The 18487-nt window shown below is 49.9% G+C and overlaps 2 protein-coding genes and 1 pseudogene across 2 annotated transcripts; 2 read left to right on the top strand and 1 right to left on the bottom strand.

Moving 5' to 3' along the window:
* On the top strand, nucleotides 4011–4904 carry LOC8073134 (annotated as a pseudogene).
* LOC8072243 (non-specific lipid-transfer protein C6) lies at nucleotides 5220–6158 on the bottom strand. Its single transcript, XM_002461105.2, has 3 exons — nucleotides 5667–6158; nucleotides 5525–5580; nucleotides 5220–5410 (listed from the first exon to the last, which is right to left on the bottom strand). The coding sequence occupies exons 1-2, from the start codon at nucleotides 6106–6108 to the stop codon at nucleotides 5525–5527; spliced, it is 498 nt and encodes a 165-aa protein (XP_002461150.1). The 5' UTR covers nucleotides 6109–6158; the 3' UTR covers nucleotides 5220–5410.
* Nucleotides 9526–18474, top strand: LOC8072242. Its single transcript, XM_002463270.2, has 8 exons — nucleotides 9526–10034; nucleotides 10459–10492; nucleotides 10634–10867; nucleotides 11281–11370; nucleotides 17161–17226; nucleotides 17303–17397; nucleotides 17935–17982; nucleotides 18062–18474. Exons 1-8 carry the CDS (start codon nucleotides 9751–9753, stop codon nucleotides 18177–18179), a joined length of 969 nt encoding a protein of 322 aa, XP_002463315.2. The 5' UTR covers nucleotides 9526–9750; the 3' UTR covers nucleotides 18180–18474.

The raw sequence follows: 18487 nt of genomic DNA, 5'->3' as shown, positions 1-18487 counted from the left end.
CGAAAGTGCTACAATGTCGCGAAATTTTTCGCTTCATGAACTAAACACGGCCTAACAGTATCAACTTCAACAGAAACAGGGAGCTGAATATGTCAGTTCATGTAACTACACTTCTTAAAGTTATGCAGTACGTACTTATAATTAAGCTTATTATGTTTTTCTACTTGTACCACATTAAGAGAAGAGTTAATTACATCTTGCTCAAAGTTAGTTGCTCTGAGATCAATGTTGGTGGCGGCCGGCCTCGGCGCTGTTGCTGTGCGCCAACTGCCAGCAACCACAGCTGGTTGCGCCAGCCCGGAAGTGTTTTGCAGCGGCGAGCAAGCGAGTTCGGTCTGGCCACCAGCCCTACATATTGGAAGGAAGTGAGCCGCAGCAACCAAAAGAAGAGCGTGAAACCACACCCCGACTGAAAATCTGCAGTGACCGGCCGGAGCGCGCGGTAGCAAGAAATGTCAAGAACTCAAGATAGCTGGGGCCAAGGCTGATGTCCGCCGGCGCACGGCGGTGGAGTCTTGTGCGCCAGCCGGCCGTGGACTGAAACTTGTACAGGCTTTTCGACTCATTCCTTTCCTTACAATCGGCGCGAGTATGACAAGGAACCAATTGTCGTCGCACCGATTGTGAGGAACTGAATGCAGTCCAAAAGCATGTGGCGAACCAACTTGTGGACAAGATGCATATCTCCGGCTATTCTTAGTGGAGGTTTCATGATCAGTTTTCAACACATACATATTTTATAAACAGTGTAGAAGCGTCTATCTCTTCATTAATATGGTGCCACATTTAATGTTTATGAAAAATAAAACCCATCGAGATCGGCTTTTGGGCCTATACTGTGTAGTATTACTTGTTTCGTCTCAGGGCCTCCCCCCTAAAACAACCCGCATCCGTGCCCTAATCCAATGAGCCGCCGCCACCACCCGCCCCGCCGACCACCTTCCATCCGCTCCGGGTGTTGTCTCGTTGGGTTCATTCATCAATGGAGACAAACTGAACTGTGTGTGCACAGGCATGATTGTCACCTCAACGTTTTTTGCACATCCTGACTTCAGCAGATTTGCTTATAGACAAGACACCAGCAACATATCTTGGGGACGCGAGTGGTGAGAGGAGTAATTGATGATTAGAAATAAATTAATTAAAAAAGGTCATGATAATTAAGAAAAGATCATAGCACGAGACGCGGGGGCGCGCAGCACGCAGCATGCAGACAGATCCGTCTGGATGGACGGACGCCCTACAACAAGTATTATCATTTCACAAAGTCTTTAAAGGAGAGATTAACTTCCTACGGTTATCCTTTGCCGATTACGCTTGAGGGTGGCATGTGTATGCTTTATGGTTTTGAAGAGGAATTTCCTGGAGATGATGCAGAGGATGACCTCCTCTTAAGTGTTGTTCTTAATGCAAACAAATATGTTGTCTCGCTCGCTCCATGGGTTTTTTTCTTGCACGGGTGTTTTTATTGACCTTCATAAATCGTCCTCGAGAATTCTGACTTCAGGAAGCTTGGTTCAAAGTGCAGACATGGTGATGATAACTTGGAGATTCAAGTACGACTTCCAAATAAGAAACTTACCAAAGGGACACCGGAATATTATGATCTGAATTTCAACGACATTGCTGTTGTCAGCATCGGTAATTTTCGCTGTCCATGTATCCTACCATTAATTAATTAACGGTAATGCTTTCCTTCGTACTTCCCACGCGTGTCTATTCTTTCGGACGGAGACGTGGCTCTCGCTCCTCCACAACCGCTCCCCTTGCTTTCCTCCGCTCATTCAGGTCATTCATCCGCTTGCCCCAAGGGAGCGCTGCCCGTTGACGCTCGCCACCGCTTCCTGCGCCGTGCCGCGCCGAGACGCACGCCCCCGCCTGAGCCTCGCGCCGCTGCTCGCGTTAGCGATGAGTGGCTCGCCGGCGCACACCATCCAGAGTTGCTCGCGTGGTGCCGCCTCGCCCGAACCGCTCCTTCCCCTCCCCCAGCGTCATCTGCGCGCGGCGGCTCCTTCCCGCACCTCGACTCCCTCCTCCCCACCCAGCGATGCCCCTCCCCTTCCGAACGCTTGCAGGGACGGCGGCCATGGCGCGGCTCCTCCCCACACCTGACGACGACCCTCTCTCTCTCCGGACGCGACGACGGCCATGGTGCAGCTCCTCCCCATGCCAGCGACGCCCTTCCCCCTCCGAACGCCCTATCCCTGTGGCCATGGTGCTCCCAGCGTCTTTTTCTCTCTCACCATGTTGTATTCGTATGCTTCTCACCGGCGGCTATGGTGCTCCCAGCGCTAGGCTCTCTTCTCTCTCCCTCCATGTTGCAATTTCAATCAGAGTTATGTTGTAGTGGAATCATCTGGATGTTGCACAAGCAGATCTAGGGATGTTTTTGTCCATGTTGAATTTGTTTCGAAGGTTTGTTGGAATAGTGTTCGAACTTTGTTTCATATGCTTCACGCCGGCGGCTATGGTGCTCCGTATGCTAGGCTCTCTTGTCTCGTCGTTGGTGTGGGGCGGACGTGCAGCTGGGGCTGCCTGCGGGACACAAGGGGTGCTAGTAGCCGTGTGGCCCGTGAGTGCTCGAGGGCTAGGCACGGGAGACAGTGGGGACGGGCGTGCGATGCGGAACGGGAGAGTTGGAGAAGGGCAGAACCTGAGAGACGGGGCATGCGATGCAGAAAGGTACGTGGCGTACGGTGCGGAACGGCGTCCGATGGATCCACATCTATCGAACGTCCGAGCTCCAGCAGTTTCCATTAATTAAAGACGTTGAGGAGCAAGTTAAACCTTACAAGGATACGGTAGTAGCTATGGGGCGTGTCTTCCAAACAAACAATCTGGACACTGACTCGCAGAAAAACCAAATTCGATTGCCAAGAGCTTAAGATCTCAACTTGTAAAATTACTAAGGCTGGGATTGGATTGGAGGTCCAGTGATAGATTATAATAATGGTAATAATTTCATTGGCATGGAACTTTTATGAAAAGGATCAGACTTCATATTTACCAGTAGATCAAGTTGTGATGTTATGGATTCTGATTCAAAAAGGACTACTACAGAGGCGCTTGTTGCTCGTCCTAATTCGAAGATGGCCTTAATTTGCTTGAACCACCTAAACCCTAAACCCTCTAGTGTCACGTGTTTACAAGTCACGCAAGAGGAAGCTGTGAATACCATTAAATTACCAGCATGCTGTGTTTCGAGGATCTACAAACATGTCCTACTTCTTAAAAAAATCCCAGTTAGCATCTTGTATATATTTATTTATCACAAACCTGCAGAGTTCGTTGGCTCTCTTAAAATAGGTTGTCAGCCTCTGAAAATTGTTGGCTATTTCTAGATATGTGTATTTGTGTTCGTAAAAAATTGCTTGATTAGTATTTTTTTTAAAGTCATTAAATGAAAAGGCTTTCGCTATAGCTTTCTATTGCTTATGTTGTAGGAATGAAGTTGCCGCTAAATATTTTTAGCCATCGATTGAAATAATAAGGATATGTTTGAATGCAAGAATTCTACTGTCATACTGAGATTTCACAGAAATCCTATAGGAATTTTTTTTTTTAAAAAAAACTGAACCACTGTCGTCGATGATCTGGGCCATTTCTCCAATTCTTGATGACGAACCACGGAAAGTCTTTGCACAGCTAGAGCATCACTCTTCCCCTAAAAAAAACACTAGCTAGAGCATCACTCTTCGTGTGACCCTCCGTATATACTAAACAATGCAAAACGAAGACTAATGAAAAAACGGCGCGACCTGCTTGATCTTGCACCCGCCTTTTGCTGCCGACCTGATCGGTGGCAGCCTCGGCTCTCTTGCTGCTGAGACAACTGTCAGTTGGAATTGGATGCACGAACCCCTCTGCGCAGTAGCATCACTCAGTGTTGACTGAACGATGGTAACTGAACGTCAGTGGCTCTGAAATCTTGCAGGAAAAAGAACGTGAAAGCATGCATACCGACTGGGCTGATGTGATGACTATATAAACAAGATGAGATCGAGTTCACCATGGCAGCATCAGTTCACCATCAGCGCGCGGCATCAATCAGAGAGGCAGCAGCAATGGCAACATCCACCGTCTCCTTCCTCGCCATGGCCGTCGTGGCGATGGCATTGCTTCAAGCTGCGGCTGCCAATCCGCCACCAACACCGTACGGCAGGCCGACGAGCTGTGCAGCAACGTTATTCGAGCTCAGCAACTGCGCTCCATTCCTGACGATCGGAACGGTTATCTCCGGCCCTCCGGCCAACTGCTGTGCCCCCCTGAGGGCGGTTCTCGCCACGCCGGCGTCCATCTGCCTCTGCCACACCATTGGCGGCGAGATCAACGAGCTCTTGCGCATTAATATCGACCCCATCCGACTGGCTTTGCTACCTGTTGCCTGCTGGGCGATAAGCTCCCTGCCATGTGTTTCGGTAGGTTTTTCAGTTACCGTGATCGTAGTATAATTCATGTTTTCGCTAATAGTACTACCCTGTAATTTATTATTTCTTTGATGGTACAGTTGGACCTGTGCCACCCATCTCCACCATCCCGCCTATGCCTCCGTCCCCGCCGGTGACGCCTCCGTCGCCTATGCCTCCATCGCCGCCAGTGACGCCTCCGTCGCCGCCGATGGGGCCTCTGCCCTAGGCGGCTAGGCCTCGATGCCTCCTCGCCACACAGGTCTACTAGGCCTCAACGCCTCCTCGACCTCGTCCAGCCACAATGCCCAGCTTGACCAACTTGCTTAGCTTGGTTAACAGAAGAAGCCTTGAATTACTAGTATGCATGGTTTACATCTGAAAATAATTGAAATTATCCTTCGTGATTTGTGTGATGTGTTAGTCAATTGAAATTATCCTTCGTGATTTGTGTGATGTGTTAGTCTTTGTGCTCCAATGGAATTATTGTAAAACATATAAAACATATACTATCCTCTGATCTGTGCCGTGGTCTGTGCCCAAAAGGACATACTATCCTTTGTGAATTGTGATCTCTGCCGTGGTCTTTGTGTTCAAAAGGGGATTTACAAAGCCTTTTATCACCTACCTCGGATTGATGCTTCCATTGCTGGTAGTTTTAGAATAGTATATCTACGAAAGTCAAAACATTTTATAATTTAGAATTTGGAATGGAGAGAGTAGTTCATGCATAGAGCAACCGGCCAAGGTAAGGGTCTCCCCTGCTTACTTCGGTAAAAAAAAAAGATGTTAACTTCTCGTAGTAAACTTAGCTAACACAAAACAATAATATATCCTTGAGATAAATATGATTACACATAATTCAGAGGATACATATGACTTCCTAAGCAAGAAATCTTAAACCTAGCTACCACGCTTTTATTCTACTGCTAGATAACTTAGCATGTCTGCAATCCGCTGCTTTATTTTTTTTCCCATATCCAAGAGAACTGATAATCCTGATGCTGCAAAAAAAAGCGACCAGAATTCAGAACATTATGTTATATACAGTTATACTATCAGGAACTAGAACAACACATCCTCCAGAAAAGAAAATATTGAAACAAAATTAAGAATACCTAAGCAGCTGACGGTGGAGGACTAGGGAGCGTCATGGGCGGCACGCCTTCAAACTCTGTTAGATCCAATCCATGCATGACACATTAGTTGAAATAATTAAAACCTTTCGCAATAACAATGTCAGGCTACTATTACACATACCGTCGCAGTGTTGGACCAATGCTTCCATCCGTAGATTGACGCCGCATTGGTCCGTGATGGCGAGCATGCGCTTGAAGATCATGGGCGCCGGCAGCAGCTGCTGGATGTCGCCGTTGGCGATGTGGCAGAAGCATATCGCTGCCAAGTCGGCGCTGACCTGGCTGAAGCCGTCGCAGCATGCGCTGGGAGGCACCGTGACGCTGCTGTTGGTGAGGTAGCCCGCGCACGGCATCATCTTCATCAGGTGCGACCGGCACTCCGTCGGCGGCGCAGGCAACGGCGGCGGCTCTACGCAAGGGAACAGTGGGATCCGAGGAAACCCCGGTATGCATGGGAAGATTGGAGGGAACGAGAACGCCGCCGCGGATGATGGCTGCACTAGCCATGGCGCCGCGACGACGACGGCGAAGAGGAGCAAGGCGACACTAATGGATGGGGCCATCTCTCGTCGACCGGGGTTTATTAGTATGAGCTAATGAGCCTTCGATGAATGAAGGCGACGATCAAATCAAATCTATATATATAGGAAGGGGTTGGGTGTTTTTCAGAGATAAAATATATAGCGCGCAAATCGTCGATCGGGAGTTAGTTTGGATCACAACCAACCGTAGCATCTGTCTATATTTCATTGAATATTTTTTGAATAGATTCGTTAAACTGATAAGGTCGCGCTGATTGAATACAGATTCGTCGTTAAACACTTGGTATATAAGGCCGCGTGCTTCTCTAACTGCCACGGTTATGGACAATGTTTTTTCTTATAGGAGGAGTCTATTTTTTTCAAAAAAAAAAAACTAAACTATCGGGATTCGGGGAGTTGTTTTTTTAAGATAAAATGCGCAAATGTACGTGTATATATAATTATATATACGGCCTATCGGGATTCGGGGAGTTAGTTTATTGGATCACAACCAACCGTCGCATCGCATTTATCTATATTCCATTGAGTAGATTCGTTAAACGTGTTTTTTAACAGGAAATAGATTCAGAGCATCTCCAACAGTTATGCAATTGGACTTTGCATTCTTGAAATTTGCCAAAAACTGTAAAAATTGTTCTCCAACAGTTTTGCATTTGACTTATGCATTTTGACAAACTTGGCATTTGATGGGCCAAACTTGGCATTTTTGCATAGGCATAATGGCTTGACAATTTTGATATCCCGAGAATCTTGGACTCTTTGTCGTGTCCGTACTCCCCACGTCGCGGTAGTTTCCCGCGATACGACTCCTCTCCGTGCGTGACTCTTTTCTTTCCCCCGCGCGCCGCCTCCTTTCTTCGCGCGGGGACGAAGGAGATCCATCGCCGTCTCCTTTTCTTGCAGCGACGTGAGGCTAGGAGATCCGTCACCTCCTCCTCTCCTTTCTTCACGCGACGCTACGCCAGGTAGGAGATCCATCACCGCCTCGTTTTGTTGCAGTGACGCGAGGCTAGGAGATCGATCGCAGCGACGAGATCGGAACTCGACGACCTGGACCAAGCGGCGACGTGGACTTGCGGGATGAACACGGCCGCGCGACGTGCGAGAGAATTGGCAGCGACGGGCAAAGGAATTGCGCGCGACGGGCGAAGGAATTGCGTACGGAAAAGAAAGCGCCCCGCGACGCACGAAAGAATTTCCCGCGAAGATGAAAGATTCCCGGACAAAACTAGTTGGGTCCACTATTTTGGAAAATGTCAAGTCAAAAATGCCAAACACTTGGAGATGAACTTATTTGTCCTTTGGCAAAACATTTAGGGACTTGGCAAACTTCAACAAATGGCAAATTCCAATTGCATAACTGTTGGAGATGCTCGCGCGTGCTTCCCTAACTGACGGGTGGACTACGGGAGGAGTCTATTTTTTCAGTTAAAAAAAAACTATCAAACTATTATCCGAATTTATTGTTGCTACTGCACGAAAGCTAGAAACCCTTACTTTTTAATCGGTGGACTTTTTACGGGAGGAGTCTATTTTTTCAGTTAAGAAAACTATCAAACTATTAGCCGAATTTATTGTTGCTACAGAAACCCTTACCTTTTAATCGGTAGAGTATTAGAAACCCTTATTTATTAATTATTATAATAACCACTCAAGTATCAATATTGTCTTAGGTCACTTATTAGGCCAGTCTCAATGCATAGTTTCATGGTACAGTTAACAAGACTATAAACTAGATAACCGAGCCACAAGAGTTTTATGGGGATGAAACTCATCTCTCATCTGATGAAACTCCTTCATTTAATGACCCTGCCAAGTCAGCAATTATGCTTATGTGGCACCCTATTTAATGTGCATGACATTCTCATAAAACATGCATTGAGACTGGCCTTAGGTCCACGTTGAATAGATAAATATGACTTTTAGATGGTTTTTAAGGTGGTTTTGGGGTTTTTTTAAAGAGTTTAATGAATGAGCAGCACTTAAACTTGTTAATGGTGTCATTTATATCCACGAACATTGAAAACGTATTTCATGTTCCCTCAATTTATTCAGTAATGTGCCCATGTGATCCATATATTCGAAAATAGACATGCAATGCACCATTTAACAAGATTAGGATTTGCAGTGCACCATTTAACAAGTTTAGAAATCGAGAAACATTTTCAAATTTTCTAAAACTAAGTAGGATCCCTTGACAAGTTCATAGATTGCTCATGCCGTCAACTCTTAATAATCATTAGAAAGGTCCTTTTACTTGTTTGAACTGGTTTGTTCCAAATTCCAATCAGAAAAAAATATATGAAACCAATACTTAAATTTTCCTAAACATATAATCTATGTGTCGGTGATTTATTTAGAGTTATTTGTATTTTAATTATTCTTATCCCCATAATATTTTATTACTCATATTCATGTTTGCTATCTATTTAAATTATCATTTTACAAAATATAATACCAGAGTTTACCAAGCAGATTCATCTATATATAACTTTTTTTAGGTAACCTATATATACCTCTTAGTAATACTAGTATATAATTCATCACCATATTACAAAACAAAACCACATTTAGCCTAAAGGACTCATAATTTCCTGCTCTAAGGCTCTCAAAACCATAGAGCAAGCCCTGCAAGCAGTGGCTAAGTTCAACCAGAAGACACACCAGATTTAGAAAGGTTTCATCTCTAATGCTGAAGTTACTTGCGTAATTAGAAGAAGTGAGATCTAACATTTCACTGACAGATATATATTTAGGGCAATGCTAATTTAGAGCAACAACGTGTTTCTAACTAGGGTACATATATATATATCCCTTAAATATACAAATTGAATAGTTTTGTTGGTTGAGTTCTTTATGGTGAAATATATTCACTTTGGTACAAGTTTCTAGCTTAACATGAGTTATCATGTTTTCCTGGATTTGTTGTATGGGTTTAAGTTTAACGGTATCGTTCTTTGGTACGTTACGTCCGATAGTGACACATTATAACGGTTAATTTGTACTCCCTCCGTCCCACAAATAATTGTATTTCTTTGACTTCTATGATTTATGTTTGACTCGTCTTATTCAAAAAAATTTAATAAATACTATTTATTTTTTCATGACTTATTTTATTGTTAGATATATTTTTATAATGATTTATTTATTTTATTATTTACAAAAAAATTAAATAAGACGAATGGTCAAACATGAACCATAGCAGTTAAATAAATACATTTATTTGTGGGACCGAGGAGTATACATATACGAGCGTTTGGGTGTGTACTGTGTTTTTCAAGAAAAAAATCCCTTAAATATATAGATTGTGGTTTTATTAAGCAAATTAGCTCACAACGTTTCTCTCGAAGAAAACGCGATCTGACACGTATGTAGTGACGTCAGAATCCAATTGTGTGCTTCTAGAAGTCCGTCGCTCCCCGTCCAGGTCCAGCCCCGATCGGCCCCGGCCCGGAACCGGAACGCGGCCGCAACGGTCGCCGCGCACAGGCAGCACGAGTGCCACTTCCCTCCCTCCCCCCGCCTCGTCCAGCCGTCCCCGTCGTCGTCGCATTGAATTGCTTCTCGCGGTAGCGGTAGACCCAACCAACCTCCTACCCGCCTCCGCACCCGCGCCCGCGAGCTCCAGGCCGAGCCCAAGCTAGGGTACCCGCCCTCGGCACGATGTCGCTGTCGCCGGCGGACGGCGCGGCGTACTGGCTGCGGTGGGAGGTCCTCGTCTGCGGCGCGCTCATCGCGCTCCCCACGGCGGCCGCGGCGGCGCTGCTGCCGCGGCTGCGGAGGGCGGCGCCGCCCCTGCGCGCGGCCGACCTCTGGGTCACCTGCTGGGCGCGCCTCCACCCGGGCTGGCTCCTCGCCTACCGCGCCTTCGCGCTCGCCGCCGCCGTCGCCCTCCTCGCGCGCCTCCTCGTCGCCAAGGGCCTCACCGTCTTCTACTTCTACACCCAGTACGGTCCCTCCCTCCCTCCTCCTTTCAAGAGTCAAGTCGTCCTACTTCCCTTCTCTCTCAGCTTATAGTAATTGCTAATGCTAAGAACTGACAAGTGGTACTACTATGTACACTCACTAATTCCTGTTGGCATATCTTACTTGCGTGTATGTCATTTTACAATGTGGTTCGAGTTAGCGTGTACCTATGCTAAGGACTCTTTGGCGCAACCATACTTAAAATGAGCCCACAGACAGGCTTCCTAATTAGCAATTTCAATCTATACTGCTAACAGACCTAAAGCTTCATTCTTTCGTGTACCCCCCACCCCCCAACACACTTTGGTCACACTCTTATCAGCTGCTTCTGTGCTGTTACTTGTGTTGCTTGTTTCTTAACTCCCATTTTGACTCCAAACTTTGTTCTTCGAAATGGTTTTGCAGGTGGACATTTCTATTAGTCACCATATATTTTGCGGTATGTGCCCTGCTTCTTTCTGTGTTCTGCTGCCACTTTACTAACAGCAATCAGTTTTAGAAGAATTCCTTTGTTTTAGTTCGTTTGTTAACCTTTTGTTGAATTCACATTTTTTTATTACTTTTGGCGTGTTACTCTTAGTTTGCCACAGCTATATCAGCTCATGGATGTTGGGTTTACTCAAGGAAAAGTTTGAGGAAAGCTGATGAATCCCATGGATTTCTTAATCCTGATGTCGAAAATCTTGATGTTTCCAATTCTATTTCTGGAGAGAGGAAAAAAGATGAGACAAATATGATGGTGAGCTATTATGAACAAATAGTGAATGAGAGAAGAGCTGGGTTCTGGGGCCGGTGCATGCAAATCATATACCAGGTTTGTACTATATTCTTTTCCTAGTTACGGATTACATATCTGTATGTTTTATGTTGTCTGGGTAGTTTTGCCAATTCAGTGTTACCACTGTTTGGAATGTGCCACAGCAACATTTGATGATTGGTCGCAGTAGCATGTTTGATGAGCATTTATCCACCTTATTTAGTTTCTTTCAAGTTCTGACTATGCAGATGCTGCTAATATCTACATGTGAAATTTGATTCAGAGTCAAAACGAATTTCATGCCTAAAACTATGGAATTTAGCTCATGTAATTTTGTTTAGTTTTTGCTCCCTTGGCCATTTACTACAGTGCAAAGCTTGTGCCTGCTAATGAACACTTGAGTGAGCAACTGATGATGTGTGTCACTCTTTGAGTGATGAATCTTCACTGATATTCTTTGCCTTCTGCAGACTAGCGCAGGTGCAACAATGTTGACTGATGTCACATTTTGGGGGCTTCTTGTGCCATTCTTCTACCGTGACAAGTTTGGGTTAGCATTGGTATGTCGACAGTACTACCTTTGTACTACATATTATTCCTACTATGCTTCCGTAGTACTAGACATTAGAGGACTCAATTGTTCACAGCATTAGCAAGCCATGTCTTGATAAAAGGCACAACTTAAATGCTCTATCTCTATATATTACAGTGGTATCTTGTACTTGCCATTATATTGAGTGATAGAAAACATAACACGAACTCTAAACATCAAGTCAAATAGTCTGTGTTGAATGTGCTGTTAACTCATGTCATGTGGGGAAATACGTACACTAGGCGTCGCAGGCTGCGCGATGTGCGCAGGGCCGCTGAGCGCGCCCAGAGCCTGGCCAAGGGGGCTGGCGCCGTTAGTGGCTAGCCAGGCGCCCAGGCGGCTTGGCCAGAAAAGGAGAGTCTAGGTTTGGTAAGATATGGTTTGTTTAGGAAGATATGGTCTGGTTTCCTTAAGTCTAGAAGATTAGTTTCCTTTCTTGTTGGGAGTCCAGGCTATAAAGCCTTGTAATCGGAGACCTTTTGAATCAAGCAAGATTAAACCTATCTCTCTTCTTCTTCCTCTCAAGCCGCCGGCCAGGGGGTATAACCCGACCAGCGAGGTTAGGCGAGGGGGCATAACCCCGCCAGTTATCACGGACCAAGGCTACGAGTTACGTAGCCGAGGGCCGCCGTCGCTGGGCAAGAACGCCCTTGACAACCTGGTATCACGGTCACGCCGATCCTCGTCAACCTCTCAAGCCTCCACTGCCGCAGCCCACCCTACCCCGCCGCCAACCCCTACGTCCTCCACTGCGTCCACCCTTCCCCCACCCGCCATGGCTGATCCCACCATCGCCGATGTCGTCGAGATGCTGAAATCCTTCAAGGAGGAGATGTTCTCCATGAAGGCCGACATGCTGGCCCTGAAGGAGAAGTCGGCTTCGACGTCCGAGAGCACGGGCGGCGGACAGCGCGACTTGGACCGCCCCCCCAAGTTCCAGAAGCTTGATTTCCCGCGCTTCGACGGCAAGTCCGACCCTCTGCTCTTCACCAACAAGTGCGAATCGTATTTTCGGCAGCAGCGCACTTTGGCAGAGGAGCGCGTCTGGATGGCGTCCTACAACCTCGAAGATGTCGCCCAGCTCTGGTTCATCCAGTTGCAAGAGGACGAGGGCACTCCTTCCTAGGGTCGATTCAAAGACCTCCTCCACTTGCGGTTTGGGCCGCCCCTGAGGTCGGCTCCGCTCTTCGAGCTCGCGGAGTGTCGCCGCACAGGTACTGTCGAAGATTACTCTAATCGTTTTCAGGCCCTGCTGCCGCGCGCCGGGCGATTGGAGGAGACCCAGCGCGTTCAGCTCTACACAGGGGGACTGCTTCCACCCCTGAGTCACGCCGTTCGCATCCACAACCCGGAGACCCTCGCTGCCGCGATGAGTCTGGCACGCCAGGTCGAGCTGATGGAGTTGGATCGCGCCCAGGCCGCGCTCCCGCCACCAGCCCCGCGCGCTGGTCCAGCACCCCGGCCGGCGGTCAGGCCGGCTCCAGCACCCCTGGCGCTCCCGGCCCCGGCGCCGGCCCTGCCAGCACTCCCAGCACCACCACCCAGGGGCGCGCCCAACCAGGTCAAGCGGCTGTCGACCGAGGAACAGGCCGAACGACGACGCCTCGGTCTTTGCTACAATTGCAACGAGCCGTACTCCAGGGGTCACAACCGGGTCTGCCGCCGCATCTTCTTCATTGACGGGGTCGAGCTCGCAGACGACGAGGCCGTTCCTGACGATGCCGAGCCAGCCGCCCCAGTGTTCTCCCTCTGCGCCGTCACGGGTATGCCCATCTGTGATACGATGCAGGTACGCGTGGCCGTGGGCGACGTCACCCTCACGGCGCTCCTCGACACGGGCTCTACCCACAACTTCATCGCGGAGACGGCTGCGACGCGCACCGGCCTCCCCATCCTCGCCGACCCGCGCCTCACCGCCACCGTCGCCAATGGCGAACGCATCGCGTGTCCAGGCGTGCTGCGACAGGCGCCGATCATCATCGACGGCGAGGGCTTCTGCGTCGACCTCTACGTTCTGCCCCTCGCCGGCTACGATCTGGTCCTGGGCACCCAATGGCTGGTGACCCTGGGCCGGATTGAGTGGGACTTCACCGCGCGCACCCTGTCCTTTACCCGCCAGGACAGGCGCGTGTGCTGGTCCGACGTGGCCACACCCACGCCGGCCCTCAGCGCAGCAGTGACTGCACCGACGACCCTCCTGGACGAGCTGCTGCTCGTCTTTGGGAGCCTCTTCGCGGAGCCGGTGGGTCTGCCCCCTCAGCGAACCCGCGACCACAGCATCGTCCTCAAGCCCGGCGCGTTGCCGGTGGCTGTCCGGCCCTACCGCTACCCCGCTGCGCACAAAGATGAACTCGAGCGGCAGTGCGCCGCCATGATGGAGCAAGGCATCGTACGGCGCAGCGACTCCGCGTTCTCGTCCCCGGTCCTCCTCGTCAAGAAGCCGGACGGGTCGTGGCGCTTCTGCGTCGACTACAGAGCGCTCAACGCGCTCACCATCAAAGACGCGTTCCCCATACCGGTGGTCGACGAGCTCTTGGATGAGCTCCATGGGGCCTGCTACTTCACCAAGCTCGACCTCCGCTCGGGGTATCATCAAGTCCGCATGCGGCCGGCGGACATCCACAAGACGGCGTTCCGCACGCACGATGGCCTCTACGAGTTCCTGGTCATGGCCTTTGGGCTGTGCAATGCTCCGGCCACGTTCCAGGCTTTGATGAATGATGTTCTTCGTCCGTTCCTCCGCCGTTTTGTGCTGGTGTTCTTTGACGATATTTTGATTTACAGCAGCACTTGGGCCGATCACCTACGCCATCTCCGTGCGGTCTTCGACGAGCTGCAGCACCACAAGCTCTTCCTCAAGCGCTCCAAGTGCGCGTTCGCTGCAGCGTCGGTCGCGTACCTCGGCCACGTCGTCTCTGCTGCTGGCGTCGCCATGGACCCCGCCAAGCTCCAAGCCGTGCGGGACTGGCCCCAGCCACGGTCCGCCCGGGCAGTGCGGGGGTTCCTAGGACTCGCCGGCTACTACCGCAAGTTCGTCCACAATTATGGGACCATCGCAGCACCTCTCACCGCCCTGCTGAAGAAGGACGGCTTCTCGTGGTCCGCCGAGGCCGCCGCTGCGTTCGACGCCCTCAAAGACGCCGTGACCTCGGCACCAGTGCTCGCCATGCCGGACTTCTCCAAGCAGTTCACCGTCGAGTGCGACGCATCGTCGCATGGCTTCGGGGCGGTACTGGTCCAGGAGGGCCACCCCATCGCCTTCTTCAGCCGCCCCGTGGCGCCGCGGCACCGAGCTCTCGCCGCCTATGAACGTGAGCTCATCGGTCTTGTCCACGCAGTTCGCCATTGGCGACCGTATTTATGGGGGCGCCGCTTCACTGTCAAGACCGACCATTACAGCCTCAAATACCTGCTGGATCAGCGCTTGTCAACCATCCCTCAGCATCACTGGGTTGGCAAGCTGCTGGGCTTCGACTTCACCGTCGAATACAAGCCGGGGCACTCCAACGCCGTGGCTGACGCGCTCTCACGGCGGGATACTGTCGAGGAGAGCACGGTGCTGGTGCTGTCCGCTCCACGCTTCGACTTCGTGCAGCGACTACGCCAGGCTCACGCAACTGATCCAGCCCTCGTCGCGCTTCAGCAGGAGATCAGTGCGGGCACGCGGGCGCTTCCCTGGGCGCTCTCCGACGGGCTGGTCACGTACAGCGGGCGGTTGTACCTCCCACCGGCCTCTCCCTTGCTGCAGGAGGCTCTGCGCGCCGTCCACGAGGAGGGCCATGAGGGGGTCCAGCGTACGCTGCACCGGCTCCGTCGCGATTTTCACTTCCCTCACATGAAGACAGTGGTGCAGGACTTTGTGCGGGGCTGCTCCACCTGCCAACGCCACAAATCAGAGCATCTTCACCCAGCGGGGCTCCTACTGCCACTACCCGTACCGCAGGGGGTGTGGACAGATATCGCCATGGATTTCGTCGAAGCCCTTCCCCGTACCGCAAGTCTGTCATCCTCACCGTCGTGGACAAATTCAGCAAGTACCGCCACTTCATTCCCTTGGCACATCCGTACTCAGCAGAGGGGGTGGCCCAGGCATTCTTTGCGGACGTTGTGAGGCTGCACGGCATTCCGCAGTCCATCGTGTCCGACCGCGACACGGTGTTCACCTCCAATTTTTGGCGCGAGTTGATGCGCCTGAGCGGCACCAAACTGCAGATGTCGACAGCATTTCACCCCCAGACGGACGGGCAGTCCGAATCAGCTAACAAGGTCATCATCATGTATTTGCGTTGTCTGACAGGAGACCGACCTCGCGACTGGCTGCGTTGGCTTCCGTGGGCGGAGTACATCTTCAACACCGCGTTCCAGTCTTCGCTCCGCGACACTCCGTTCCGTGTCGTGTATGGCCGGGACCCTCCGTCCATTCGCTCCTACGAGCCGGGCGAAACCCGGGTCGCTGCGGTGGCTCAGACCATGGAGGAACGCGCCGAGTTCATCGCCGACGTCAAGCACCGACTCGAGCAGGCCCAGGCAGTCCACAAACGCCACTACGACCGGGGCCATCGTCCGGTCTCTTACCTGGTGGGCGACTGGGCGCTCCTCCGCCTTCGACAGCGGCCGGCTGCGTCCCTGTCCGCGGCTCCTGCAGGCAAGCTGAAGCCCAAGTTCTACGGGCCATACCGAGTGGCGGAGCTCATCAACGACGTCGCGGTCCGCCTCGACTTGCCACCCCAAGCTCGCATCCACGACGTGTTCCACGTGGGCCTTCTTAAGAAGTACCACGGCGAGCCTCCAGCAGCTCCACCGCCCCTTCCTCCGCTCCGCCATGGTGCAGTGGTGCCAGAACCCGAGCAAGTGGTCAAGTCACGATTGGCCAGAGGTGTGCGCCAAGTCCTCATCAAGTGGAAGGGGGCGTCGCCGGCTTCAGCTACATGGGAAGATGTTGACGTCTTCCGCGCTGCGTACCCACAGTTCCAGCTCGAGGACGAGCTGCCTCTCGAGGAGGGGAGAGATGTCATGTGGGGAAATACGTACACTAGGCGTCGCAGGCTGCGCGATGTGCGCAGGGCCGCTGAGCGCGCCCAGAGCCTGGCCAAGGGGGCTGGCGCCGTTAGTGGCTAGCCAGGCGCCCAGGCGGCTTGGCCAGAAAAGGAGAGTCTAGGTTTGGTAAGATATGGTTTGTTTAGGAAGATATGGTCTGGTTTCCTTAAGTCTAGAAGATTAGTTTCCTTTCTTGTTGGGAGTCCAGGCTATAAAGCCTTGTAATCGGAGACCTTTTGAATCAAGCAAGATTAAACCTATCTCTCTTCTTCTTCTTCCTCTCAAGCCGCCGGCCAGGGGGTATAACCCGACCAGCGAGGTTAGGCGAGGGGGCATAACCCCGCCAGTTATCACGGACCAAGGCTACGAGTTACGTAGCCGAGGGCCGCCGTCGCTGGGCAAGAACGCCCTTGACAACTCATTATGTTAGTTAGCCAAGCCTATAGGCCATATGATAGAGCAATTGTCCTGCAATTATCTGAATTTCATGCTGTCCATCTTCCAGCTGAAGCCCTTTTGGAGGCAAATCTAGTTTTGTCTGATCTCTGTTATGGCCTAGCCATGACCACCTGAAAATTTAAAAAGTCCCAACGGAAAACATAGGGCACAAATGAACTCAGAAGATTAACTGATTAAGCTGTTCTATTTTCACCAAGTTAACTGTTTTTTTATGCAATGCCTTATTACATCTTGCCATTGTGTCCATCAAAATTCCATGCAGGTCACTGATGGCATGCACTCCCTAAATGCTGTTTTTCTACTTATAGACACAGTTCTCAACAATATGGTAAGATTACTTCTAAGTTGTTTTGCTCTGCCCTTTGTGCAGTTGGTTTAATTACTTAAGATTCGTGGATTTTCAGCCTTTTCCCTGGTATCGAATGGCTTTCTTTGTTTTCTGGAGCTGCGCCTATGTAACATTCCAGTGGGTCCTTCATGCTTGTGGAGACTTATCCTGGTAAGTTTTCTCCTTGCTGCATAATTCAGAGAACTAAATGGAATGCTTTTGGTTTACCATCTCTTGGATTAGATGCATCTTTATGCTAGTAAATTGTGTACACTAAGGGAAAGATGAAGTAAAACCTACAAGTTGGTATATTAACTTATAAGAAAAGGAGCATATATTAACTTAAAAGAAAAGGAGACAAATGTAAAATGCTTTTATTGAACCCTGCAATGTGCCATGCCTCTGTTGAGGTGCAATTCCATACCCATGTGACATTTGTCTTAAAGCAATTTGGCATGTGTATTCACTATTTAGTTTCCGTTGTGATTTCGTTCTGATTTCTGAATATGCTGCAGATTCATTTTTTGGTGCTGTCCATGCATGTATATCCTATTTTCTCAATTCTTGTAGTTTATCTTAGTATATGTTGGTATGCCATCAATGCAATGCATATTGGAATATTGCTTCGGTTCAGTCATGCACGCATTTGAATGAGGGCTGACGTGGTACCTTCAGTGATGAAACTGTGACCCTTTTTTGCCTTTTCAGGTGGCCGTACCCATTTCTGGACCTTTCATCATCTGGAGCTCCTCTATGGTACTGGCATCGACCTCCTCACTTCATCCTTTACTCTCTGTCATCCGGGAAACCTTACAGCATTCTGAATTTGGTGCAGGTACCTCGGCATGGCCATCGCTCATATCCCCGGTTTCTTTCTGTATTGGTTTATTGTCAAGGCGAAGCACACTTATTTCCCACGGATGTTTCCACATGCTTATGTTAGGACAATATAGATCCATTTATCTAACCACGGGTCAGGATAAGCCTGTATAAATATCGGTAGCATACTATTTCGACACCTGCTAGGCTCAAGTGTGCACCTGTATAGTCTCGTGAATTCACAGCCCCTTTGAGATGGGTCTGAGCCCTGAGCACACGCCAGGACTGCCATATTGTTCAATGAATCGCAGAGGTTCACTGTCACCCTGGAAACACGGTCTTGTGCTCTGTGTGTTCTTCCTTCGCTTGAACTTGAAGTATATATATCATGCACATTGGAAGCATGCCCATGGTTTCCCTTTCCCTTAAGGCCGCTTTGTTT

The sequence above is a fragment of the Sorghum bicolor genome, chromosome 2, assembly GCF_000003195.3.
Source record: "Sorghum bicolor cultivar BTx623 chromosome 2, Sorghum_bicolor_NCBIv3, whole genome shotgun sequence".
In the NCBI taxonomy this organism is placed as follows: Eukaryota; Viridiplantae; Streptophyta; class Magnoliopsida; order Poales; family Poaceae; genus Sorghum; species Sorghum bicolor.
The sequence above is the reverse complement of the archived record's forward strand: the minus strand, read 5'-3'. Positions and strand labels throughout refer to the sequence as shown.